This window comes from Balaenoptera ricei, chromosome 8, assembly GCF_028023285.1.
Source record: "Balaenoptera ricei isolate mBalRic1 chromosome 8, mBalRic1.hap2, whole genome shotgun sequence".
NCBI lineage: Eukaryota > Metazoa > Chordata > Mammalia > Artiodactyla > Balaenopteridae > Balaenoptera > Balaenoptera ricei.
This window is the reverse complement of record NC_082646.1, coordinates 107079822-107106497: the sequence shown is the minus strand read 5'-3', so window position 1 is coordinate 107106497 and position 26676 is coordinate 107079822. Positions and strand designations below refer to the sequence as shown.

The following is a 26676-nucleotide window of genomic DNA, read 5'->3' as shown; positions in this document are numbered from 1 at the left end:
TTAAACTCAGAAGTCACAGAATTTACTTTCATATCTCCACAAGTTGTTTCTATGTCTGACTCAGTAGGAAATCGCAAAGCCTTGACCTTCCTGAGCATACTGCGTCCACGGCCAGTTCTCGCTGGGCTCCAAGTGTCCGTGAAGAAACAACAGCTTTCTTCCAGAGAAACTTGACGCGGAGTAGGGGTCCAGCTGCCCAAGGTCTTCCCGCTGGGCCCCCTGCCCGCAGCACTGTCCTCTCCAGCTGGCTGCCCCGTCTCCTTCCACGGGTGGGATCTTGGCAGAGGGCTACTCCCGGGCTCTCGGTGTCCGGGAGGCCCGCACGACGGGGGATGACAGAGGACCGAGCCTCAGATCCTGACCACCTGGGCGGCAGTACACGGGCTCCGCCTGCCCTCGGCGCCCGAGGCCTGCCTCCTGAGGTAGAGTCGGCCGAAGGTGCCCCCCACCTGCCCTTTGGTGAGGCGCCCGGGATTCACACAGGTGCAGCCAAGGATGTCCTGGGGGAAGGAAAGAAAGACTGTGGGTTTGGAAAGGCCAAAACCATCGGGACTGATGTGAAAAAGCTGGACTCCTCTAACGATTAGACCCTAAAGAGGACTTTATAAAATGGAAATGAAGGCCAACAAAACGCATCTTAAATCAAATATGTTAATTTATTATTAGAAAACTCAGAACCCTTTGAGTCTCTGAAACAAAATAAAGAAGAAGGTGACTCGGCAGGGTGACAATCAGCTCCCAAACTTGGAGACAAACTTGATCTATTTGTTTCCCAACATGAAAAAAAGTTTACCTCTCGAGGTTGAACTGGCTCTGGTTTGGCAAGAGGGGCTTGATCAGGTGGATTCCCTGTGAGGGACCCAATCCCCGGGCAGGGCCTCAGGAGGCAGAGATGAGAATGACCGAGAGCTGCTTGGAGGTCATCTCAGAATTCAGGAGGGGGCAGGCAAGCCCAGGGCACCTGAGGTGGCCTCAGGTGCGAACCATGGTTTGAGGGCCCTCCTACCTGTCTCCGGCTCCCGGGCTGGGCTGACTGAGTACCATGCCCTGGGGCGGGAAGGGCAGCAAGGGGACGCTGCTTACTTACGCATTTCACTAACAGATTTGTTTTCTAGTCCTACCCCCTCCCCCAAAGAAATGAGGCCACCGTCCCCATCAGCAGACCCGCGAGGAGTGAGTGCCAGGGGTCCAGAAGGGAAAGTCAGAGACTGGTTCTGGCGTTTCTGGGAAATGGTGGAGTTCAAACCTACCTTCACAAAGTATCTTAGCTCTGAAGGGGCTATGAAGACGTCGGGGGTGACGGGCAGCTGTGCATAGGCATAGAAATTCTCATAGTCAATGGCCATGTCCTCCTGGGGAGGGTAGAGCGGGTAGTAGCTGCAGAGACGGAGAGAGACAGTCAGCAGCAGCTGATTCAGGGACCCCCCCCTCCCCAGATGGATTTCCTCTATGTCACTGGTTTCCACTGTTTCACAGACCGTCTCTCCCTTTCCTCTGTGTTTAGGGGACAGGACGCAGGCTTGTCATCCCAGGGTGCAGTTCCCTGGTAGTGGCCTGGGGAAGGTCTCGAGGTCAAATCTGTCAGAGCTCCCTGACCCCTAAGCACTCCCTTCACGGTCAGCTACTCCGTCGGGCAGGCTCACCTCCGCTGGGTCAGGATGTGCTTGAGTATTCGGCTGAACCTGTCTGAAGTTCCGGAAGAACTAGGGGAGGAAGAAAAGCAAGAAACGGAAAGTGGAACCTTGTTTATCAGTGCCTGTTTCTCCTCGGGGAGGATTTATTAAACTAGAGAGAAGCGACGTGGCCAAGGCGTGTGACAAGAAGGTACCTCTGGGGAAGTTTAAAGACCTGTCCGCAAATGCTCGGTCTGCTGAGCAGGACACGGGGTTGAGAAGGGAAAGAGCAGGGATCCCTTGCGATCAGGGCCCAGGCAGGCTATCCCCAGCTCCGCATCGTGCCGGAGAACGTGGAGTCTGTCCCGGCGCCAGGCCAGCTGTAGCCGGGGTGACCCCTGCACCTCCAACCAGAGCCAACAAACACACACCCATTCTGGCCTAAGATACAAATCGCTCCGCACGCCTTCCCATCACGGGCGATGCGAGAAGTGAACTGCTGAACCTCAGCTCAACAGATCTGGCTGTGTCTGATCCTCTGCAGAGCTGCACACTGTTCTGGAAGGGGGAGCACCCTGCGGGGTAAACTCACAGTCACCCTCCGCAAGCAGGGACATCTTGTTTAGGTCACAAATGTGGCAAACGGAGAAAAGTAGATGGACTTCTATGACTAGAAATTAAGTGCAAAGACAGAACGGATGTGGTCCTTCAGGGTCTCAAACACCACAGAAACAAGCAATAACAGAAACACATGCATCCCACCGCTCCCCTTGGGCGCAGAGAAACTCAGTGGCCAAAGGCTTTGGCAGAAAGTGCTGCTCTAGGGGCTGCCCTCTCGACCCTGCCAAGCAACCCCTTGGCCGAGGACAGGACCAGGATCCAGAGGAACCGCCTGCGGGACCGAAAACCCTCCTCACCTACTGATCTCCTCAGCCCCCATGTGCAGCAGCAGGTCGGTGGACGTCAAGCCAAAGATCATTCCGTTTATGCAGAGTGTGCAGGGCTCGGACACGAACTGCACTCGCTAAAATGAGAAGGTGGGACAGACGTTCGCACACCAAAGCTAGAAACTTCCTCCCCATGAAAATGGGGGGTCTGCAAGGGCTGGGGGGACCAGTGAAAGGGGGACCAGCCCAACGGACAGTAAATCACACGTCTGCCTGTTACAAAGAGAAGCTTAAGACGCAGGCACCACGTGTGCCTCAAAAAGGCGCCCCCGCCCTCTGCTTCCAGGACAAGCTGGGTCGCCTTCGGCACGTTTGATTCTGGCTGCCTGGTTGAGGAGGGGACGCTGGTACCTTTTTGTCCTCCCGAGGCAGGTCGGAGCAGCTGAAGGGCGGCTGTGGGTACACGGGCTCGTGGTGCACGTCTCTCAGTGATGGGACGAAGATGAGGTGTGAGCCAGAGCTACTTTGCCAAAAAAAGCATCAGAACAGGAAGGAAAATGAGTGCAGTTGAGTTAGCATAGCTGGTGACAGACTTAAAGGGTCAGAGCTGGATACAAGAGCCTACTCCCAGGGAAGAAGTTCCGAACAGAGCTCTCCTATTAAGGGGGGTGCTGTTCCCCACGGGACACCGGGAACGAGAGACAATCTGTTCTAATTTACACACAACCACCTCGATGGGGCTCATGGCTGTCTCCCAGGACATGCTTTCTCCTGGCTCCATATGATGTTCTACTCGAGAGAGGAAGAGGACTACTGTTTCGTAGAAAAAGGGGAGAAGAAATGGAGATCTAGGAAATCAGGAAAGACGAGGATTTGACTGAAAATCCTCAGAGCCAGATCTGAAGCCAAAGTTCTGACTCTTCACACTGTCTGAACAGACGTGGCTTTTAGGCGTCACGTAGCCTCCCTGGCTGGGGGCCTCTTCCCTCGGGAGGGACCCGCAGGCTGAGCAGATCTGGGGCGGGGGGGAAAGGCACGGCTGGTTCTGGTTCGTCAAGGGCCCACCCCGCCCTCCCCTCCCGCACAGGGAATCAACGCCCTTGGTTTTTCTTTCTCAGCAGCCTGTCTTACAAAGATGAAAGAAATATCTAACAGCAACAGTAAAAGAGATGACAGACGTTTCCTTTGACGGAGGCAGGAGAATCTCTAGGGTTGTTACAAGATGTAAGTGAAGAAAAACCCCGTAACTCTAGGGGCCAACTCTTTAACCTCTCCAGCCGTGCAGAAGAAAGGGGAAAAAAAACCTGTCCTTGGCGGAGTGGGGTCTATTGTAAACCAAACGACGGAAAGTGTTACTTTGGGGCGAGTTTAACATCCACCAATAGCTCTCACTTCTAGCACCCTCTCTTGCTTAAGACGCGGTGGCTTCCCAGAGGCAGGTACAGGCACCTGTGCAGGTATAGGGATGTGGCTGCCTCTCACATGGGATAAAGGTGTTGGTGATGGTTGTCACACTTGTCACTTGTTTGTCATGCCCGCTCAAAGCGTGAACTGAGACTTCTGCAGCGGAAATTCAGAATCTTGAGACTAAAGGCACTTTGCGAATTATAGTCCCTTTGACATTGAAAGCTAAGTCCCTGTAAGTAGCCAAGTCTACCGATTTGGGTGCTGAAGTCTGGCAGACAGGCCAGGGGTGACCCGAAGGGGACAGTCTGTGTTTCAGATCCCTGGGGCTCAGTCCGTGATGGACACGAAGGGTGGAGGCACGGCTGGCCGCCGTTAAGAGATGGACTTGCTCTGCTTCTGTGCAGGCTCTGGCAGAGCAATGGTTAAGGAGGAAAGGGGCCTCTGGCTCAGGGTTATAGGCTGGCTGTAGGGGGAGGGATCCGAGAGAAAATTCCAACTATGCTGAGCATTGCACAACTTCATACATCACGGTGGGGAGGGGCCTTGCAGCGGCTCACTCCCTCCCTCAAGCTCCCGGGGCTCTGCTGGGCTCTTGCTGGGCTCTTGCGAGGGGAGGTGCTTCCTCACTGGCTCTGGTTTTCACTGATAAATCAGCTTAATGCTCTGCGTTTCTGACCTCTCAGAATAAAAATAAATTCCCCCCAAAGGAGGGCCATTTTTATACCGTTTTGGGAAGGGTGGGGCAGCCCCTCTCCCCCGAGGCGCACACTGGCCTCAGATGAAAGTGCCTGGTGGTGCTGGGAGCTCACCCCGAGGGTAACAATGCCTGGTTTGTCCTTTGTTTGTAGCACTGCTGTCAATACCATATGGGGTGAGGAACCAAAAACAGAACCCCATCTCAAATCGAAAGCACCCAGCACTGTCCCACAGTCCCTGCCTATCCCGGAGGGGACCCGAGGGCTGATAAAACAGGGACACCAGCCCTGCTGGGATTTATCTCCTGAGGAGCGCTAGGAGCCTCCAGGTCTGACAAACTCATTCAGGGTCACAACAAACCTGGGAGGCAGAGGGAAGGCACCTATGTTATCTCACTTGGAGGGAGGGAGGGGCAGATCCAGCTGCAGGCTGTCACCTGCACGATTCAAGCCCCCTGACTCTGGGGTCAGCTGGGGGTGTTTTTCCCCAGTCCGAGAGGCCTACGACACTGGCCCATGCTGCTGGTACAAGAAGGTAGAGTTACAGCTAATCAAGCCTGAGATCAGTTCTCACGGCCAAGGGGCGGAAGATTATGCATCTTGTTTTAAAAACCACCTTCCTTACAGACTTATTTTTAAAAGCTTAGCCTCGGGAATGTTTGTTTTTGATGAGCTCAGCTCCAGGGAGGCAGATCCCCAGAGGAGGAGATCCACCACCAAGGGCAATTTCTCTCAAACCCTGGCGCTGGAGGGAAGGGACAGGAAGTGGAGGTGTCAGCTTCCTGAAAAACTTTCTACTTCTAGCTTAGACCCTTCCTGGAATAGAGGCTTTTCTCTCAATTTAGAACTGCCCATCTCTCATCACTGCTATGACCTTTCCCAGTCCCGTCCCTAGGGTCTGGGGCAAGCATTCAAGATCCCCACCCACGTGAGTTTCTACCATGGCTCATACAAGCCGGCGGCGGCGCCCGTGAAACTAGGGAAGCACTGACTCGGGGAAGGACTTGGGTTCAACCCAAACTCTCACTCACACAAGGGATTTTGTGGTGTAAGTCATCAAACACTCCTCAGCACCACCCTGGGAAGATTCCCGTGGAATATGAGTTTATACAAAAGGGAGTGAGAGGAGGAAGGAAGTAAAGAAAGAGCAAGGGAAGAGCGAAAAGTCTGTGTAGCCTTTTCAAGTGTGTTTAGCTTTGTGTTTTACAAAGATGCCTCTTCACTCAGCATCCGTGCACTTGAAGTTCAAGGGTTCTATCTGATCTTTGTAGTTCGAAAGGATAAAAGGATGGGAACTACCACGACTTTTGAACAGTTTCAGTTTCTTAATGAGAAGCCCTGGAGAAACTTAGGAAGCGTAAGGTTCTGCCCAGTATTTTGAACTCTGACCTTCGTGTCCCTTCAATAATCGTTCGTAGACATTGCTTGAAAACTTCTTCAAACGGGCTTGTCAGTAGACAGCTCTGCAAGAAAAGAGGAGACAGGTTTACAGGGGAGACGTTTGGCATTTATTCACTTGTTGAGCACTTGTTAGATGACCCTGGGGGCAAGCCCCTGAGCAAGGAGCTGAAGGAGTCACAAAGATACACAAGACGTGGTCTCTGCCCTCCAGGAGCTGAGTCTAGCTGGGGACAGGAAAGGCGGTGGGGGAAGAAATCAGTCCTCCTGCAAGTGAGCCAAGGGGAAGACTAGGAAGAAGAGCGTTTTGAAATCTTTTCTGTGGCAGGTAAAACCTCCTGAGACAAAGGGAAGAAATGTCCTCAGAAGGGTCATTTGTGTTTTAAGTTCAAAGGATGGCAAGATGATGTGGGTCATGGAGCTGAGGGTAGCAGTCAGGAAGGTACTTTCCCAGGCGCACCTCCAGGACCCACGGGCACCTGCCTCAGCACCAAGGGTCGGTCGCACACGAGGAGGACCAGGACTCGGATATCTGGATCCCCCTCCCCCAGCTTCCAAACAGCTCTGTATTCTGGTGAAATGAAGCCCTCAAATTCAGTACCTTTATTAAAAATGCCCTGTGATAATGTTTTCCTGATCAGCCGCAGGGATTCATTTAGGTTGTTACAGATGCAGGATAAACTCCAAGAGACGAAAGTAACAGTGGGGGCTTGACTGAATGTGAGTGTCCGGTATCTCCCCCTCCCAACCCCAGTCACTCACCTCTACCTGTTCATGCTTAGCATCCAGGAAAGGTCCAAACTGTAAATAAGCCCGAGGGGGAGAAACAAAGGTACCAAAAGAACAAATCAGAACCACACGTGTCTGTGAGTGCCCTCACATATCCTCTCCCAGCAGTTCTCTGTCCAGGGTCCACTGTCCCTCCAAGGCCACCTGTGCAGCCTGGGACAGGCAGCAGATGGGGCAAGGGTGCCCAGCTAATATCACAGGCAGAAGGACCTGACTCCTGGATGCTAGCTGTTTTGCCTCCTACAATACTGGGCTTTTTTCTTTCTCAACCCAGCAAGGGAAATCTACCTCCACGCAGTTATATTTTGAGTTTTCAGAAGAGGTGAGTTCACAAACTGGAGTAATGAGACAGAGGCGAGAATACTGTAAAGTCAATGCAGGGTGGCAAAACACCTTGGGCTTCTGGATTAATTCTACGCACACCTCACCTCACCCAAGATGTAGGCTGAGCACTAAAAAATATTTTTAAAAAGGAGGAGAGTCCCACACTCTTCCTAAAAACTTAGGACCTCAACAGACCTTTTTCTAAGACTGACCCCCCAGTTTTCCCACTGGCGCCTCCCGGGTTGAAGCTGTCCCAGGAGGGCCTCCTACCAGGATGCAGACGTCGGGCCGGTCGCGGTTGATGATGGTGATCAGGTCGAGCAGGGGGTCAAACGTGATGCTGTCAGATGTGGTGTATGGCCCACAGGCCACCAGGACCATGATTTGCTCAGAATCTAAGAAAGAAAAGATTGTTAAGATGCTGATGAGAGGATGCTGGGATGGTGGGACAAAGGATAATTAGGGAAAGATGCCATGGGACTCAATTCACCGACAGTCTCCTTACATGTGCAACTCCAGGAATCCAGGAGGCGCAAGACCTCATCCTGCCCTCAAAGAACCCTCCATTGCTGGCAGAGACAGGTAAGTATGCAAACAACTAGAACTCGATAGACATTTACCAGCAGTGCACGAGTCATGGTAGGGAAGTGGGAGTCTGGACAGACTTGATCAAAGTGGCATTTGCTTACATGGTTTTCCTCCCAACATTTACTTTGGGGGGGTGGGTTGGGTGGGTGGTAAAATACATATAACACAAAACTTACCATCTTAACCTTTTTTTTTGGCAGCGCTGAGAGGCTTGCGGGATCTTAGTTCCCCAGCCAGGGATCGAACCCATGCCCTTGACAGTGAAAGAGCGGAGTCCTAACCACTGGACTTCCAGGGAATTCCCTCTGATCTTAAGTAAACATTTCAGTGGTATTAAGTAAATTCATAACGGTGTGTAATTATTACCACCATCCCTCTCCACAACTCTTTCCATCTCGTAAAACCGAAACTCTGTCCCTGTTAAACACTAACACCTGTTCCCCCTCCCCTGGCCCCCACCTCCCACTGTCTGTCTCTATGATTCTGACAACTCTAGGAACCTCGTCTGAGGGGAATCTTATGGTATTTGCCTTTTTGTGACTTTCCTTACACTTGTAAGTAGAGTGTGCCGGGAGCCAGGGCAAGGCAGGGTCCCGGATGGCCCTGAGATTTGAGTGCTCGGTGTGAGGGACCATCTGGTGGTGAGTGCAGCTAAAGAATCTGGTACCTCGAGGAGTCCAGAAAGACAGGCTGGGGTGCAAGGCTTGGGACAGGAGACGCTTGTGTGATGGGGTGCAGGGCCATTGTTTTGGGGCACCCTTTTCCTCACAGCGTCTGCTTTCCTTTTGGAGAATCAGCCTCGTCCTCCATAAGCGCCCCCCTCCACCAGGTGGGGCTGTAAATTAGGTGCACTGTCCTCCCCTAGCCAAGGAGCAAGTACCGGACCCAGCTTAAGCCATTCACACTCTCCTCTGGATTCTGGAATCTCAAGGTGAACTATCCAAGGACAGAAAAAGATTGGCGCTGACCCATCCCAGCAGAGGTGCCTGGAGGAGACAGCGGGGGACTCCCTGCTACCTGGACACCTAGAGTTACTAAGCCCTAATCCGGGTTGTAAGCCTGTTCCAGCCACCTGTCCAATCTGTGAGCTACCTGGATTTCCCCTAACAAATTCTCTTTTTCTTAAGTTAGTCTGAACTTGGTTCTGTAGCTTACGACAACAAAACCCAAAGATCCCTGACCTCCTTTTTTTTTTTCTTTTTTTTAATTTATTTATTTTATTTTTGGCTGCTTTGGGTCTTTGTTGCCACGCGTGCGGGCTTTCTCTAGTTGCAGTGAGCGGGGGCTACTCTCGTTGCAGTGGCTTCTCTTGTTGCAGAGCACAGGCTCTAGGCGCACGGCCTTCAGAGTGCAGGCTCAGTAGTTGTGGCGCATGGGCTTAGTTGCTCCGTGGCATGTGGGATCCTCCCGGACCAGGGCTCGAACCCGTGTCCCCTTCATCGGCAGGTGGATTCTTAAACATTGCGCCACCAGGGAAGCCCCCCTGACCTCTTAACAGGCAGTTTTATTAGTTTCCTATGGCTGCTGTAACAAATTACCACAAGCTTCGTGGCTTAAAACAATACACATTTATCATCTTACAGTCCTAGAGGTCAGAAGTCCTAAAATCAAGGGGTGGGCAGGGCTGCATTCCTTCTGGAGGCTCGGAGGGGAACCTGTTTCCTTGCCCTTCCCAGCTTCCAGAGGCTGCCTGCAGTCCTTGGCTCACGGCCCCTCCCCCACCTTGGAAGCCAGCGGCCTAACATTTCTAATCTTTGTGACTCTCACCCTCCTGCCCTCCCTTATCAGGACCCCTGTGATTACACTGAGCTCACCTAGACAATCCCCATCTCGAGAGCCTTAACTCGGTCACACCTGCAAAGTCCCTTTTGCCATATAAAGTAATATGTTCAGGAATATATTCCAGGAATGAGGGCCATTGTTCGCCTACCAGAGTGGCAATAACTCAACTGAGACAGAATTCAAGGGGAAACGTAACACTCACACCGTGCCGTGCTAGGGCGGGGGACAAAGCTAATGGTTCTGAGGAGCCTACAGGAGACATCAATCCCGGGTAAACGGTGAGTGCCAGGAGGGCCGGGCTCATGTCCTATTCTGTGTCTCCACGCCCAGGGTGCTGTGAGCCCAGACTCTGCTCACAAACTGTCTGTTTACAACCTACTCAACTGCTACCAAAGGCTTCCCTGGCACAGCTCAGGCTCCGGGCATTTCAGCCCTGTCTGTTTTCTTCATTACCTGAAGTCGATCCAGTACCAGCACTCTTGCTTCCATAAACACTTATTTTCTGAGAGAATGTGCAACGTCATAAACTCCTAGATTTCGTTCCTGATTCCAGGCCGCCTCTAAGAATGGCCTCACACAGTATTAACGTGGGGGGGTGTTGACAACGTGCTAGTGCCAGCCAGCTCCCTGCTAATCCTCAGCAGTCTTCTGCTTTGCTTACAAAAATGCTTGGAATTGTTCTGAAGCAAAGTTTATTAAAATGTTCGTCTTTTCCCACCTAGGTTAGTGACCAAGTAACTCTAGGCTTTCTGAGAAATTTGTCTAATTTTTAAATACATTTTTTATTTTGGAATAACTTTAGAATTGTAGAAAAGTTCCAAACATAGCCCAGGGTTCCCATATGTACACCTTTCACCCAGCATCCGCTAATGTTAATGCTAACATCTTATATAACTATGGTACGTTTGTTGAAACTAAGGAATTAATGCTGGTATATTACTGTTAACTCCTGACTTTCTTTAAATGTCACTAGTTTTCCCACTAACGTCCCCTTTCTCTTCCAGGATCTAGTCCAGGATATCACATGGCATTTACAGAAATTCTTTTAAAAATTGCTGCTCTTTAAAAAAATTTTTTTAATTTAAATAAATAAATAAATACCTGCTCTTTTCCCTTTTCAAAGCAACCTTCAAATACCTGTTAAACATTAGTCTTTAAAGGACAGGCCTTGTGGAGTCAGAGCACAGGCGATAACGCTGACAAAGCCATGTAGGCTCAGACCCCTGGCCTTCCACAAAGGGCCAGTGAACCCACCCACTCACAGTCGCCCTTGGAGCTCCGGCACGCTGCTCTCAAACAGCTTGTGTAGCTTCCCTGGGGCCTGAGGAACTGTGCTCCTGGACCCTTGTCCACCACCCTCCACCCGCATTGTTAGCAAAATAATGTTTGAAGCAAAGTTTACCTCCATCCTCTTCAGTGGGTTGATGGAACGGAAGTGGCACGCCCTTCAAACAGGAGAGAAGCTACGGTGAGGTCTTGCCCCCGGCACCGTGTGTTTGCGGGTGTCTTGCCCCTTGGAGCTAAAAGCCCACAGAGTTGATGGTCCTGCCATTTTTCTTTACTGAGTGGCAAAGAAACCTGGGTAGCACAAGGTCATGGCTAAACTCATAAAACACCCAGCAAAAAGCAGGAGCAAAACAGGTGCCTGTAGGATCAGGGTCCTGCTAGGCGAGGGTGGGAGAGTAGGGTCCTGCTACTTCTCCTTGCATCCTCTGGAAATCTGTGGAGGATTATTGCTAGAGCAGGGACTGCTAAGCTATGGGCTATGGGCCAAATCTGGCTACCGCCTGTTTTTGTAAGTAAACTTTTACTAGCACACAGCACACTCGTTGGTTTACGGGTTGCCTATGGCTGCTTTTGTGCTACAATGGCAGAGCTGACCTTGTGACAGAGACCATACGGCCTGCAAGAGCCTGAAATATTTACTGTCTAGCCCTTTAGGGGAACAGTTTGCGAGGCCCTGACCTAGAGGTAAGTCCCACTCTACAGACAGAGAATTGAGAAGCAAATAAATGGGCCCTTACAAAGGACGGGCTCTAGGACAGACAGAACCACACACACTGTGCCTGCAGCAAACTGGGGGGGAGTGGGGGGGAAGGTGGGGGGACACCGGTACCTCGTAGAGTCTGGTGGCAACAAGTTTTCTACCAGTGGTGTTGATTCCTTCCATAACCACAACCTGAAAGACAAGCAGCAGACAGGCTTGCATCACAGGGGAGATGAACGGGAGGTCTGGAATAAGTTACTCTGATAGAGTTAAAAGTATTGTCCAGGACTTCCCTGGTGGCACAGTGGTTAAGAATCCGCCTGCCAATGCAGGGGACACGGGTTCAAGCCCTGGTCCGGAAGGATTCCACATGCCATGGAGCAACTAAGCCCGTGCGCCACAACTACTGAGCCTGTGCTCTAGAGCCCGCGAGCCACACTACTGAGCCCGCGCACCGCAACTACTGAGCCCGCACGCTGCAACTACTGAAGCCCGTGCGCCTAGAGCCCGTGCTCCACAGCAAGAGAAGCCACCGCAATGAGAAGCCCGCGCACCACAAGGAAGAGTAGCCCCTGCTCGCCGCAACTAGAGAAAGCCCGCACGCAGCAACGAAGACCCAACGTAGCCAGAAAAAAAAAGAAGTATTGTGCAGCTACTCTCATTCTGTAATTGTAAACTTGGGGGTATTTTTCTAGAAAACAAATCAGGGGGGTTATGTTGGCGTAATAATAATTGTACTTTACACGGGTGACCTCATTTTCCCTCTCTCCTGTGAGGTAGGAATTATCATCCCCATTTCACAGGCGAGGACACTCTGGCTTTGAGAGGTTAGTAACATCTCTGTAATCACCCGCCTTGTGGGGTGGAGCTGGGGTTTGAACCTGGCAGCAGATCCCAGAGCCAAGGTCCGAGCATGTGGGGGAAGGCTGAAATCCCTACACTGGTGTCCCCTCTTGGGCCTGAGCTCCAGTGACACCTCACAGCATCAGACGTCAAAAGCGAGGGGCAGCTGGCCGATGACGAAACGCTCACTCTTGGAGCCACAGCCCTCTACGCACACTACGGAGCAAACAAGCACGCCCGCGCGCGGTGGGAGACGCCCCTGATCTCACCTGTCCAGGAAACAGAGAATACTCTTTGAGCTCAGATAGATCCACTGGAATCTGAGCGCCTGAGGAATGTTCCCGATCTCCCTCAAGAATCACCGACTTGTGGTTCAGCTTCCCGTTGCTGTCACAGCCAATCTGGCCCAGCAGGGTGACGGGCTCCTGCCAAAGGTACACATAAGAATGACTGTCTTTGGGACAGGAGCTCAAAATCTGGTCAATGTGACGAACAGCAAAACAGACCTTTTCAAAGAACACACATTTTTTTTGTCGGGGCATCGTTTTGAGCCTGAGGCGACCACAAACATCATCACTGGTTCCTGGGGGTGGAAGGACCCTTAAAGGGCATCTAGTCTGCCCACCACCTAATGCCTGAGCCCCTCTAAGTGGCTGCCTGAGCCAGAGCATCTCTAGTTAAGGGGAACTTGGCCCCTCGCCCCCCCCAGCAGCCCACGTACCGCATCCCTGGATAACGGTTAACGATAGCTCTCATTTACTGAGCTCACTAAACACCAGGCACCGTTCTAAAGGCTTACGTGTATTAACTCATTTAATCCTCACAACAACCGTGAGGTGGATGCTATTACTGCATCCATATTACAGATGAGAAAAACCAGTAACAGAAAGGTTAGATAATTTAGTCAAGGTCAAATAGTGGGAGAAGCCTGGGTTTGAAGCCCAGAAGTTTGGCTCCAGGGCCATATCCTGAACCACACACCAGAGTGCCTCTTAACAGGAAGTTCTTCGTTAAACTGAGCTGAAATTCCTCTCTCTGCGGCTTCCTCTATCCTGTTCCCACTCCCGGGGGCAAACTGAGGAAGTCTAATCTTTCCCCACGAGATCGTACATCCCGGCCTCCCCTCCACTGCTTCCTCCCAAATTCCCCCAAAACTTCCTTATATGACATGGTTTTGCCTATCTTCCCCAACTGGCCATTCTTCTCTGAATGCAAACACATGACAGAGGTACCATAAAGAATCTTTGAGAACACATCTCCCCTTAAAGTACGTTCTAGAGAGAAAGCACTGGTGCACGTGCCAGATTAAACTATGACATAAAGACACGATTGGCAACACTTGGTCCCTAATGACAGAGACCAGAGAAGGGGAGAGACTGTGAGTCACCGTTTCTGGAGATCCTCACCTTGCTGCTGTCCTCATATCCTGATACTTGAATGCTTGAGGCCCTCAATCTTTGTTTACATGCAAGACTCTAATCCAAGTGTAAAGGAAATGACTTTCTCTGGTCACAAAACCAGACAGCACTTATAACCCATTTTACCAAATTCATCCCAGATAGATGTTCTAACTAGAAGGTAGACGATTAGTGAAAAGGAAGCAGGAGGCTGCTTTTTCATCATTGATTTAAAAAAACAATATCATTCAGGAAAGATTATCAGAACAACTCTTACTTGTGCTGTGACTAGAACAGGAGTAAAAGCCTCAATCTTGTAATGCTCCTTGAGTTCACTGCCAAGTTCTTCTATCTTACAGGTCAGAACTGAAATCCCAGAGGGCAGAAAGTGTGTTTAAGACATTTTACTTGCCGAGAAGAGAAAACATAGCACCTTGTAAAACATTAAAGTCAGTCATTTTACAGAAGCAGGCAGGGTGCCTAGGACACCGGCCAGTTTGTAACTTTCTGAAGGCCGAGCCAATTTCCCGATATTGGGCTGCTGAACCCGGCCTTCCATTTGGCCACAGCGGGTCATGCAGCACAATCCCAGAGTCAGTCCGGCTCCCACCCTAGCCTTCCTCTCACTCAGGTCGTCAGGGAGGTTTAGGCGAAGCCAAGCCCAACCTGGAGAGCCTTCCATTCTTCACAAGGAAGAAGCCATAAATGTCTTTGCTTCCTTTAACACTTTAATTGGCTTTCTTTACACAGTTCAAGTGGTTGTTACTGGGAAATGGTTACGTGCTTTTTCTTTAGCAAAGTCATGTGATTTGGGAGAATTATTGAGAGTTATCATCTCATATCCTTTTACTAATAGGGGCACCCGGAGGACACCTATCAAAGGCAACCTTGAAACTTGTTCTACCAGCCTAGCTGATGCTTTGTTACTGACTCGAGACCCTTCCGGGTGGTTTTATATCCTCCAGAATTTCAAAGAGAAAAACAATTACCTTCTCGAATGTCTGGGAGCTTCTGAAACATGGATTTGTAGCTCCCGGTTAGCGGCTCTGGATACCCCAAGACCTTCAGGCTGATGTTACTGGCTCCTTCTCTCCCGGACCAAGACATCACCTGTGCTGAGCCAAAGGAGGCAACCACTTCTCCTCGGTTACTTCTCGAGCTGTATTTCTGAGAGGGAGTAGCACTAATTGGAAGCAGAAGACATTAATGTTAGTGTGTTCATATCTAAAAGGAGAGAGGAATAGGATGAGGTTACCTTTTGAAAATGGAGATTTGGAGGAACGTCAGGCTGGCCTCACATTTTATAAATCTAATCAGTTTAATGGGGTTGGACATTCTGGACCTTTAAGGAATTTCAGGAATGAGGGGGTTGAGGAATACCAAACGTGTTCAGAGAAGTTTAGATGCAAGGACACATTTTAAAAGGTCTTCTCCTGGCTTAAAACTAAACAAAGTAAAACAAAACCCAAACTCTGAATGGATTAAAAAGCAAGTTCCGGCTTCCCTGGTGGCGCAGTGGTTGAGAATCTGCCTGCCAATGCAGGGGATACAGGTTTGAGCCCTGGTCTGGGAAGATCCCACATGCCGTGGAGCAACTAGGCCCGTGAGCCACAATTACTGAGCCTGTGCGTCTGGAGCCTGTGCTCCACAACGAGAGAGGCCGCGATAGTAAGAGGCCCGCGCACCGTGATGAGGAGTGGCCCCCGCTTGCCGCAACTAGAGAAAGCCCTCGCATAGAAACGAAGACCCAACACAGCCATAAATAAATAAATAAAATTTAAAAAAAAGCAAGTTCCGAGTACTATTTTCTTATGAGTTTTTAGCATTTGTTAGAACATCATGAGAGCCTGGAACTGTGGATAAGCCAAAAGGTGCTGTGCATACACATAAGACCTCATGATATAGTTCAAGGTAAAAACAGCAATGAAATGAAGTTAAATGAAATGAATCAGCTTTCCCCAGGGTCTGGAGGTGGACGCATAATGAGTTCTGTCAGCTGGTGAACAAACACTCCCATTCTCCGAGTCTCAATGGACAAGTTCTCATATTTCCACTCACTGACTGATACATTCCACCTCCAAGGACACACGGGTATTGCTGATCTGCTTAGAGGACAGCGAGGTCTTCTAACCCTTCGGTCATGAACACAGCGTACAGAGAGGTCCAATTAAAACAGGCTTCATTTAATGTCCCGAAACTCTGCAGGAACAAGTTCTATGGGGGCACCGTTGCAATGGGTGCCACCAGTTCCTCCTTTCCAGGGAGGCTACAGAAAGCGAGCTTGATTAATTACCTCCATCTCCAGTGCTGCCTCCACCTGAATAATTTAGAAGTTACTTTCATAAATTACAAAGCCAGTTTCTGATGTCAGCTTCATTGGCGTGCATTAAAAAATGACTAGGCAGCACATCGCCGGCTGCTCCGAGCTCCTCCCTGTGAAGCTCCGCGGGGTGGGCGTTACAGCCGGCCCTTTAATGCAGGGAGTCGCTCACAGCGGGTCAGCTGTAGACAGATCTACGAGTTGCAAAGGCTTGCTTGTTTAGAGGACAGAACTGCTGTCATGGTGCGAGCACCTATGAGAACCATCTCTGTACACCAACCATCTCTGTGCATCCAAAGATGCCCTTCTAAGTCTGGAAAGCTCACTTCGGAAGCCAGTTTGAGAACTCCCGAAAGCAGGAGTGGACCACACTAAAGTCAAATCGTCCCTCAGAATCCAACCACCGCTCAGCTTGAATGACGGCTATCACCTCCTTTCTTTTTTTAATATTTTTTGGCCATGACGCACGGCTTATGGGATCTTAGTCCCCCGACCAGGTATTGAACCCAGGACCATGGCAGTGAAAGCACAGAGTCCTAACCACTTGACCGCCAGGGAATTCCCTATCATCTCCTTTCTAATGTGACAGGGCTACAAAGTCTTAAGCTCTGCTCAGTCTAGAAGAAGTGACTCCTAGCAGCCAAGTGTTTCCCTAACTGGTTAACATTACTGTTCCTTTGCCTCATCCTGATGTGGCAGTGCCTAGAAACCTTTCTTCTCCTCAGTAGAGCTCTCACCTATGGAATTCTCTCACATAAGACATGTCATTTATGGATTTCCAAAAGTCACATGTGATCTTTGTGGATTTATGTGCAGAGGTGGCAGCAGGGATAAAATACCAATTAAGTCGGCATAGATTCACAGTGACAAGAAAACTCTCAGAAACTAGTTGTAACCCGAGTGAGGGACAAAAAACAGGTTACGCAACATTATGAACAAAGATACGTGCTTTTCTTTTTTAAAAATAAATACTTCAGATGAAAAAAAAAAAGAAACCCAACAACACACGAACTAACAGAAGCAGGTGGAAACCTATCTGCCTCTACTGGCAAGACTCGAAGGCCTCCCAACTCCTGAATAGACAGGTTGTTTTCAGTAGAAGATATCAGTTCCTGATCTAGGAAATGAGCCCCAGAAAAGTGGGTGGAAAGTGAGTTTCCTTAATTACCGTAAGAAACAGTAATTTTCCACACAGGACAGCAGAGCGGGGAGGGCAGAGAGCAGTAGGCTTTCCAGCCAGCTCACTGCAGAGGTAACCGTCCACTCACATTCATTAACTCACGCTGTAGAGTCGGCCGCCACCAGATAACCAGAGAAAGGGAAGGGCAGGCCTGCTGTTTGGCAGCGGAATTAATTATGAGCCATACCTTGGAGAGAAACTTGATGGTGACAGGAGCTGATGGGGGCTTCGAGTAGACACACTCCTTTTTGTGAGGGGGGTTTCCGGAGTGGTGATAGCTCGCTTCTGAGAACCCTAGAAACAAAACAGGAAAAGGGCCCAGTCACTCTAGATCCAGGCTGCTAATTAAGTGTACAGTTCCTTAGGAAGAAAGGGAGAACGGTGCCCAAATGAAGGGCACAGATAGGATAGGGTTGGTTTCCTTCTTAAGGCCCCATTTTCCAAGCATAATCTCAGAGAGAAATCCTCAGCAACTGTAACCCAGTATTCATCAGTATAATGTCTCCCTTTTGGAGGCAATTATGAAAAAAATGCCAACATTCCTAAAAAGGATTGCCAAGCAGGCGATCTGTCTTCTCAAGTCACTCACGTGTTCACTTTCCTTCCCCACCTCTCTTTGCTTTACAACAGCTGTGAGTTTTGCTATGCATACGGTTCTGACCTGCGTGGACACATTTTCCTGACAAGGGATGGGACCATGTTACTATTTATTTTGGCAAAGTCTACCACGCATTTTCAAAATTAAAGAAGGGAGTGACTCCAGGCAGATAACATGAGTGAGCTCATATTTGGAGAGGATTTAGCAAATGCCTCACTGATGGTCACTTCTGTTTTCTGGGTTTTGCTCATCAAGAGTCCAGAGATGCCCAGAGTAGAGGGTGAAACCCGCAAGTCCCGAGATCCATTGCTCCCCAGAGTCTGGGACGACCAACTGTGGCTGAGGAATGACAAAATCCTTGCCTGGATGGCAACCAGGCGGCCAGCTAGTCTGCAGACGTTCCCCTACCCTTGGGCTCCTCCTGGCTGCAGGTTTAAGTTATGCCACCAAAGCTGCCTACAGGGGTGACGACGGACAGATGGGAGAGAAAGGATTCAAAACCACCATTAAGGAGCTGGAATGGAAGCTAGATTTTAAAAAGACCCTTATGCTACCACCCTTATACAATAGCCATTTAAAAATATTCCTTCCTAGTATTTCAATATTTTTCCAATTAAAAAAATCCTAATAGTTGTAATCTTATTTTGAATATGAACCTTCATTTAAGTAATACATACACTGAATTTTTTGCTCTATATTATGAGCATTTTCCCACAGTCACAATCTTCATTCTTTTTAGTAGCCGTGTTAATTGAACTGATATACAATAATTTACTATACTACTTCTCTACTGCTGGGTGCATTTGTAATTTCTGGTGACTATAAATAATGCTGAAGTGCCCATTTTCACACTCATAGCTTTTCCTAGAATTTGGATTATTTTTTTAGGAGAGACTCTTAGTAGGGACGATTATTGGGCTATAGGATGGTAAAGATTTTATGGTTTTGATATATTTTCTCAAACTATTTCCCCCAAAGACCCTTCTAATATACAGTGGGCTACAGAACTCTAGGTCTCCCAGGACATGGACAGGGGATGGGACTCTGGGAGAGAGCAGAGCCTCACGGCTCTCATCCTCAGACCTTGCGGTGAAACCTGACTGTGTCAGCAAACCAGCTCCAGCTACGCTGCTGGGGGGTGTGCTCACTCTAACCAAGCTCAGGAGACTCGCTGCTAATGCTACGTGCCAGTTCATTCACCTGTAACGAGAAATACCGAGGGACCACAGTCTCATATCCTGGGGTGAGCATATCCTCACACCACACAGGAACCCAAATTATAGCCAAGCATGCCAGCATATTCACTGATTAGAAACATAATGCCGACATCATGGGAACTTCAAATCCTCAGGCGAACGCATCTCTCCCTGTCAGGAAGGACACGTGGAGAGCCAAATTATAACCAGAAGATTTATGGTGAGCATGGGAGCAAAAGTGTAGCTGTCAATTGCACAAGCCAAGTATTTAATGGTGACAAGCTAAGACCACTGACATCTTCACCTCTGTAACAGGGGCACTCCTTCCCCTAAGATCTGACACTGGCACTGTTTGGGTGGGAAAGGCCAAGGTTTGGCTCTGACTGTCATCATGCTGCCACTGATGCCTGACAGTTTCCGTGTGATGGGCACCGTTCTAAGCATTTTTCCTGTTTCTGGCCCAGCCCCATTCTGCCTCTCCTCTGAGCTTCAGACACATATTTCAAATTGTTTGCTCATTTCAACCCAACTCTCTCAGCTCTGATTCCATGGTCACAAATTTTAATCCGTGATTGAGCCTCCTAGGTACTTTTTTTTGTTTTTTAATTTATTTATTTTTGGCTGCATTGGGTCTTTGTTGTTGCGTGGGGGCTTTCTCTAATTGCAGTGAGTGGGGGCTACTCTTTGTTGTAGTGTGCGGGCTTCTCATTGCGGTGGCTTCTCTTGTTGCGGAGCACGGGCTCTAGGTGCGTGGGCTTCAGTAGTTGTGGCACGCAGGCTCAGTAGTTGTGGCTCGCGGGCTCCAGGGTGCATGCTCAATAGTTGTGGCACATGGGCTTAGTTGCTCCACGGCATGTGGGATCTTCCAGGAGCAGGGATCGAACCCGTGTCCTCTGCATTGGCAGGCAGATTCTTTTTTTTTTTTTTTTTTTTTTTTTTTTTTTAAAGGAACAAGTTTTTTTTTTTTTTTTTTTTTTTTTTTTTTTTTTTTTAATTGATTGATTGATTGATTGCTATGTTGGGTCTTCGTTTCCGTGCTAGGGCTTTCCCTAGTTGCGGCAAGCGGGGGCCACTCTTCATCGCGGTGCGCGGGCCTCTCACTATCGTGGCCTCTCTTGTTGCGGAGCACATGCTCCAGACGCGCAGGCTCAGTAGTTGTGGCTCACGGGCCTAGTTGCTCCGCGGCATGTGGGATCCTCCCAGACCAGGGCTCGAACCCGTGTCCCCTGCATTAGCAGGCAGATTCTTAACCACTGCGCCGCCAGGGAAGCCCGCCTCCTAGGTACTTTTGTAGCAGGAATGGGGTGTCCTAGATATGGTATTTCAGCCATCAGAAGGGTGTATACTTCAACAGTAAATTAAGTAAATTTGCATCTGACTTATGCATCAGTCTACTGAGAGCTGAATTACCATAAGTCAGTCCTCCAAAACACTATGAACATTTTAGCTTTCTTGCTCTGCATAGGCACACCTAAACTATTCACCTTCTTTCTTACAATGTAATTTACTTTGAAAGATTAAGGCTTACTCCCTGGTTAAGGATTTCCACAAATGTATTTTCTATAAAGAGTAACTACTATCGGTATTACTGAATACATTGCTTTGGGCTTGGCGCTTTACACATTCATTTAATTTTCAAGCCCTCTGAGATAGGAGATATTATCAGCGCTGGCTGTCAGCTTCTTGAGGGCAGAGCACACCCAAACCTGTTTCATTCACCAGTTCACCCAGTGCCTGGCACATAGTAGCTGCTCAATAAATGAATGAATAGATCCTGATTTTAAAGGAAAGGAAAAGGCAGCTCAGAGAGATAAAAGCAACTCACTCAAGGTCACTGAGGTCTCTGACTCAGGCGTGGAGGGCAACGCTTTTCCACTGCCCTACTCCACCTCTCACACTGGGGTCTGACACCCAAGTCAGATCATTCAGTTACATTCCACTTGATACAAAACTAGGCAACCATTAAAGAAGAGTAATTATGGAGAAATTGCATTTATAAAAATTTTATGATATGCTAACTGAAGAAAGCAGAACAACCATGTGTCCACAAGGACTGCCACCATGCAAAAACATCTATGCATGTGATTGGAAAGGAAGATGCGTAAGTGGAAATAGAGCAGGAAACTGTATGAGTGGTGAATTTTCTCCCTTAGAACTTCAAATGCTGTGCTGATATTTTTAGACTAAAGGAAAAAATGCTATGTGTAGAATGCAATTTCCAAACACGGTACACGCACCTTAGAGGGTGTGGTGTAAGAGTTCAAGAGGGTCTCCTCTTCCTCCTCCACTTCAATTCTAAGAACACTGGTTAAGAGAAACAATAAACTTCCACCCAAAATCTAAGGCAAGGGTTGATCAAATAAGAAATCTGAGTATTAGTTACATTTGCTGCTTGTTTCTAAAATTATACATGCAACAGATAACAATAATGCAACGATAACAATAACGATAGATAAATGATGAAATACAATATGTGGTTTGATGCAAAGGCCTTGAGCAGAAAAGGATACAGCTCTTGTATGGAAACAATGTCTCTGGCTCCCGCATGCCCACTGCCCTTGGAGGCACCGAGCCTGGCTTTGGACAATCTTTTGCTCAGAAACTGAGGAAGAAAAGATAATGAATATATTATTCCATAGTCAAGTAATAGAGGAGGCGTTCCCCACAGCCATGAGGTAATAATGGGTATTTGAAACATAATCAAAGATATAAAATTCCTCAAAGGAAGAATGCAGAAGATGCACGATAGACCAAAAATTAAAGACTTCACCTGTGACTGTTTCCCTACAACACATAACAGTTCTAATATTAACACCAATTATTTGTTGAAGACACAGTTTTAGGTGATTTATGTCCATTCTCATTTCATTCAATACCCATAAAAAGTACAGATCAAGAGAACCACTGAGAGGAGAGGAAACTGAGGCTCGGAGCCATTAGGTTAGTTGGTCCAAGCTCACACTGGGACTGAAATCCAGGCCCGACTCCAAAGCCCACACTCTTCTCAGTACAGCGCACTGCCTCCTGACTGAGCAGACACGGAGAGTTACATTGTCAGTTTGCCTGCAGTTTGTTCTTTTTTCTTTTCTTTTTTTTTTTTTACAGTTTGTTCTTACCTCGTGCTCAAAAGAGTTCAGGGTCTCTGCGGTGAGGCAGTCGTTATGTGTGCTGGTGCAGAAGGCTATGAGCTCGCCGGCCATTCCCTCCTCATTCTGCCCATACAGAGCGCACAGCTCTATCACTGCAGGGGGAAATTGGACACGTAAGAACTTAGTTCATTGCTTGCAGCTTTCATCTTGAAAAGTGAAAATCATCCTCTACTTAAATTCAATCAAAATTTATTCGGCACCTACTAGGGACAGGCACTGTTCGAGGCCCAAGGACACAGCAGTGAATAAAAAGAGACGTACCCTTGTCCTTACGCAGCTCACTATGGAGGGGAGACAGAAAACAAATAAGTAGGGCTTCTCTGGTGGCTCAGTTGTTGGGAATCTGCCTGCCAATGCGGGGGACATGGGTTCGAGCCCTGGTCCAGGAAGATCCCACATGCCACGGAGCAACTAAGCTCGTGCAGCACAACTACTGAGCCCGTGCACCTAGAGCCCCTGCTCCTCAACAAGAGAAGCCACCGCAATGAGAGGTCCGCTCGCCGCAACTAGAGAAAGCCCGCGTTCAGCAACAAAGACCCAATGCAGCCAAAAATAAATAAATAAATACGTACATTTTAAAAAAAGAAAAAGAAAAGAAAACAAATAAGTAAAAGACGCACGCTAGACGATTAAATGTGCTTTGTAGGAAAATAAAGCTTGGACAGGGATGGGGGAGTGGGGGAAGGGGCTGGCAATTAAAAAATTTTTTTTTCCCCTGCACCACCAGGGAAGCCCTGGGCTGGCAATTTTAAACCCAGTGATTAGGGAAGGCTTCATTGAGGAGGTGACATCTGCGTAAGAACTTGAAGGAAGTAAAGGAGCGAGTCAGGCAGTGTTGAGGGGAAGAGCTTTCAGGCAAAGATCCCGAGGGAGAAGCAAGTTCAGTAAGGCCTCTGGGGCTGGGATGCACTGAGGAGGGAGGCGACAGAAGATGAGCTGAAAGGGTGAAGGGGCTGCAGACCGTTGGCCACTGTAATGATTCTGAGCAAGCCAAGAAATCACCAGAGGGCTTCCCTGGTGGCGCAGTGGTTGAGAATCTGCCTGCCAATGCAGGGGACATGGGTTCGCGCCCTGGTCTGGGAAGATCCCACATGCCGCGGAGCGACTAAGCCCGTGAGCCACAGCTACTGAGCCTGCGCGTCTGGAGCCTGTGCTCCGCAACAAGAGAGGCTGCGATAGTGAGAGGCCCGCGCACCGCGATGAAGAATGGCCCCCACTTGCCACAACTGGAGAAAGCCCTCACACAGAAACGAAGACCCAACACAGCCATAAATAAATAAATAAATAAATAAATAAATAAAAAAGAAATCACCAGAGGGTTTGAACAGAGCAGTAACACGATCTGACTTCCACTGAACAGGGTCACCCTGGCTGCTGCGTTAAGCAGATTGAAGGGGACAAGGGCAGAATCAGGGGGACCAATTAAGAGAACCATGGCAAAGTCCAGGTGAGAGATGATGGTGGCTTGGATCAAGGTGGTGGCAGTGGACGAGGGGGAGAAGTGGTTGGACTCTAGGTGGGAAACATTTTGAAGGTAAAGCCAGTGGGATTTGCTGACTGGATGTGGGGTGTGAAGAGAGAAAGGCGTCAAGGATGAGGCTGTGGGTTTAGCCTGAGCACCTGGAAGGCGGCAGTTAACTGAGGTGGGGAGGCAGCAGGAGGAACTATGAGGAGAGGGAACAGAAGCTTAGCTTTAGACACGTAGAGTTTGAGATGCCAATCAGACATCCAGCTGGAGACATCTAGGAGGCAGACCAGCCCGAAGATCAGGCAAAAGGTCTGGGCTGAGATATAAGTTGGGAATCATCAGCAAACACATGAATGTAAACCCAGGAGACCAGGTGAGATCACCAAGGAGCTGAGTGTATCTCGCGGCTCAGGATGCGGGTGAATGTGCAAAGGCTGAGAGGAGGTGACACGCATGGTAGAGAACACCTGGCCGGAGCATCCAAGCAGCTATGAGAAAAAACGTGTTTTAAAGGAGAGGACACGATAAACGGCATCAAATGCTGCGATTCATCCAAACGAAGACTGAAAATGCATCCCTGGCTCTAGCCAGGTGAAGGTCGTCGGTGACCTTGAGAGGAGCAATTTCAGTGAAGTGGTGGGGATGAAAAAGCTGACTGAAATGGGCTTAAAGAGGAAAAATTTGAAGAATAGGTAATCCTGAGGAGGAGGTCTGTTGGAATTGGGAGAAGATAACTGGAGTGGGAAGGCGGGACAATGGAGTATTTAAACGGAGGGGGTAGGAGTCACATTCCTAGGCTATTAGGAAAAAAAACCTTATAGAGAGAAAAAGGGAAAATAAGTAAGGGGAGAATTATTGGAGTGGTGTCCTTGAGGAGAGAAGGAATGGGATTTAGGACTCAAGTGGAGCATGTGGCTTTTGCTAGGACTATGGAGAATTTATTTACTGTAATGGGAGGAGGCAAGGAATATGGCACGGACACAGGTCAGTGGGAAGAAGTAATGGGGGTAGCTTAAAGAAGTTTTCTAATTCCTTCTATTCTTCTCAGCAAAACAGGAAGTTCATCGGCTGAGACGTGAGAGTGGGACAGAAGGTTGTTAAAGGCGCAGCAGGTGACGAATAATCATAGGAGACTCAGGGTGAACAGACCAGGGAAATATGGTATGACTGTCAGGCAACATTAAAATCCCAGTGAGGTTAGCAATTATGAATTCCAAGTCTAGAATTCCAACAGCACTGCCAATGTAGTCCTACATGAGATGGAAGCCTTTATAAATTCTCTTGTTTTGATTTCAGGCTCGCCAAATAAATTTCTGACTATGATTGGCTTTCTCATTCAAGTCTTCTGTTAGGAAGAGAATGCCCTGGAGATAAAAACTTGGAGTATTCTGGTCTCTCATAAATTACCATGTTTGCGTCCTGGTTTTATATATTAAAAAAAGAAGTTCAATGTGCTGATGAATGATTAAGGCAGGTGCACAATCACCCTGATTCTAAAACTGAGACTGTCCACACCTCCAAAGACTTTGCTTCCAACAACTCCTTACACTGCCCCAGACCCTGACCAATACGATGGACCAATACAATGGAGCACCGGACTCGGGCACAGGAGATCTGGTTCACAGACCAGCTCAGGCAATTAACTCTCCTTATTTGTTTCTCCATCTGTAAACAGCTGACAAGCTCCTTAAAGTTCCTTCCAAAAGCCAAAATTCAATTTTAGGAACCCACCTAAAGGGACTCATATTTGCACAGACCACCAACAGTTCTGATGAGAAGTGATGGTTCAGCAGAAGTTCAGGTGTAGGCTGGAAAGGGAGGAGCCAGGAATAAAAAGCTACTTTTCAAAACCCCAACATCTCTTGCTTTGTTATTGAGCTTTAAGCAGTTTCCAAACTCGGTGTAACTGCGCCGATTTAAAATCGCTCTTCATATTCTTATTTTTGATTTGGGAATCCAAGCAGTACCCTATGAGCATTTCACAGTCCTCACATCCCAAATCTCAATACTCAGTTTAACTCATTTCACAAACACCGAGAAGCCCCACCTAGGGGAGGTGAACCTCGGAACCGAGCGGGAGCGTGAACCTGGGCTGGGGTCCGGGGAGGGGGGCAAGGGACTCACACTTCTCAACCAGAGCCTCCTCGCATTCTAGGCCGAAGATCTCCAACTCCTCCACCAAGAGCTGGGCGGACACGGCCATGATGACCCAGGAGGGGGGCCGGGCCCACCCAGCTCCGACCTGACGCCAAGAAACCCACAGGCGTGGAGATCGATGAGCAGGACGAGGTCCCTCTGATCCTTTCACCTTCCGAGGGACCGAGACGGAGAGTGACCAAATGGCCCAAAACCTCAGGCCGTCAGAAGGCTCCAGCCGTCAGTCACGGAGAAACACGTTTTCTTTTTTTTTTGAAGTCCCCAAACGCCTGAAGGAAGAGAGCAGAAATCTTGAGAAGTCGTTCTCCTGGGGAGAACGGCCAGCTTCCTAAAAGCCACCACTGAACATCTCAAGGATGGGATCAGAGAAGAGAAGCCCGGAAAAACCCGCCAAATGCTTTGTACGGCGCCCGCATGCGCGAGACCCGGGTTCAATCCCACCCCTTCCCCTCTGCTTCCTGTTCCCAGTTCCCGGACTACACGCGCGCACGCGCGTCCGAGGGCGCGTGCGCACAAACACCTGCGCTCCCGCTCGCGCGCCCGCGCCTGGCGGTCGGCCCGCCCTACGGCGGCTGCGCAGTTATCCCCAGCCAGGCGCGAAAGCAAGGCCTGGGCGCACAAAAACCCCGACTCCCAAAACCGAAACCGCGGTTCTGCACCAGCCGCGGATGCCTTGTTTTCCGGGCTTCGCGAAGCTCCGTGACGTATGTTCGTCACCCTTTCGTCCCGTGCCTTGGTGCGCAGGCGCTGTCGTGTATATGCCCTTAAATGTCCCATTCTGTGCCCAACGCGGGAGAGGACCGGCTTGTCGTCCCTCTGTGTCTCCTGCTTCATGTCTGCACTCCGTGTGACTTCGTTAGGGAATCTGGTTGCCATGGTTATCGTCATGGTTACCACC

The 26676-nt window shown here is 49.2% G+C and overlaps 1 protein-coding gene across 2 annotated transcripts; it reads right to left on the bottom strand.

Annotated features, from left to right (window-relative positions):
- On the bottom strand, positions 1–26224 carry POLA2 (DNA polymerase alpha 2, accessory subunit). 2 transcript variants are annotated; one of them, XM_059931970.1, is made up of 18 exons: positions 25746–26224; positions 22121–22245; positions 21515–21606; positions 21242–21299; positions 17398–17504; positions 14700–14893; positions 13988–14076; positions 12583–12738; positions 11600–11662; positions 10886–10928; positions 7384–7508; positions 6763–6801; positions 5992–6065; positions 2912–3023; positions 2531–2637; positions 1644–1703; positions 1251–1377; positions 1–500 (listed from the first exon to the last, which is right to left on the bottom strand). In XM_059931970.1, exons 1-18 carry the CDS (start codon positions 25822–25824, stop codon positions 351–353), a joined length of 1800 nt encoding a protein of 599 aa, XP_059787953.1. In that variant the 5' UTR covers positions 25825–26224; the 3' UTR covers positions 1–350. The 2 variants fall into 2 exon arrangements, with proteins under 2 accessions (XP_059787953.1, XP_059787954.1); XM_059931971.1 differs by having other exon boundaries at positions 2912–3020.
- Positions 26225–26676: the final 452 nt, after the last annotated feature.

Coding starts and splice junctions, on each gene's coding strand:
- POLA2 (XM_059931970.1), bottom strand. CDS start 25,824: ATGGCCGTGTCCGCCCAGCTCTTGGTGGAGGAGTTGGAGATCTTCGGC. Junction 17,505..21,241: donor CTTACACCACACCCTCTAAG/GTGCGTGTACCG, acceptor TTTTGTTTCTAG/GGTTCTCAGAAGCGAGCTAT. Junction 7,509..10,885: donor ACCCACTGAAGAGGATGGAG/GTAAACTTTGCT, acceptor TTTCTTTCTTAG/ATTCTGAGCAAATCATGGTC.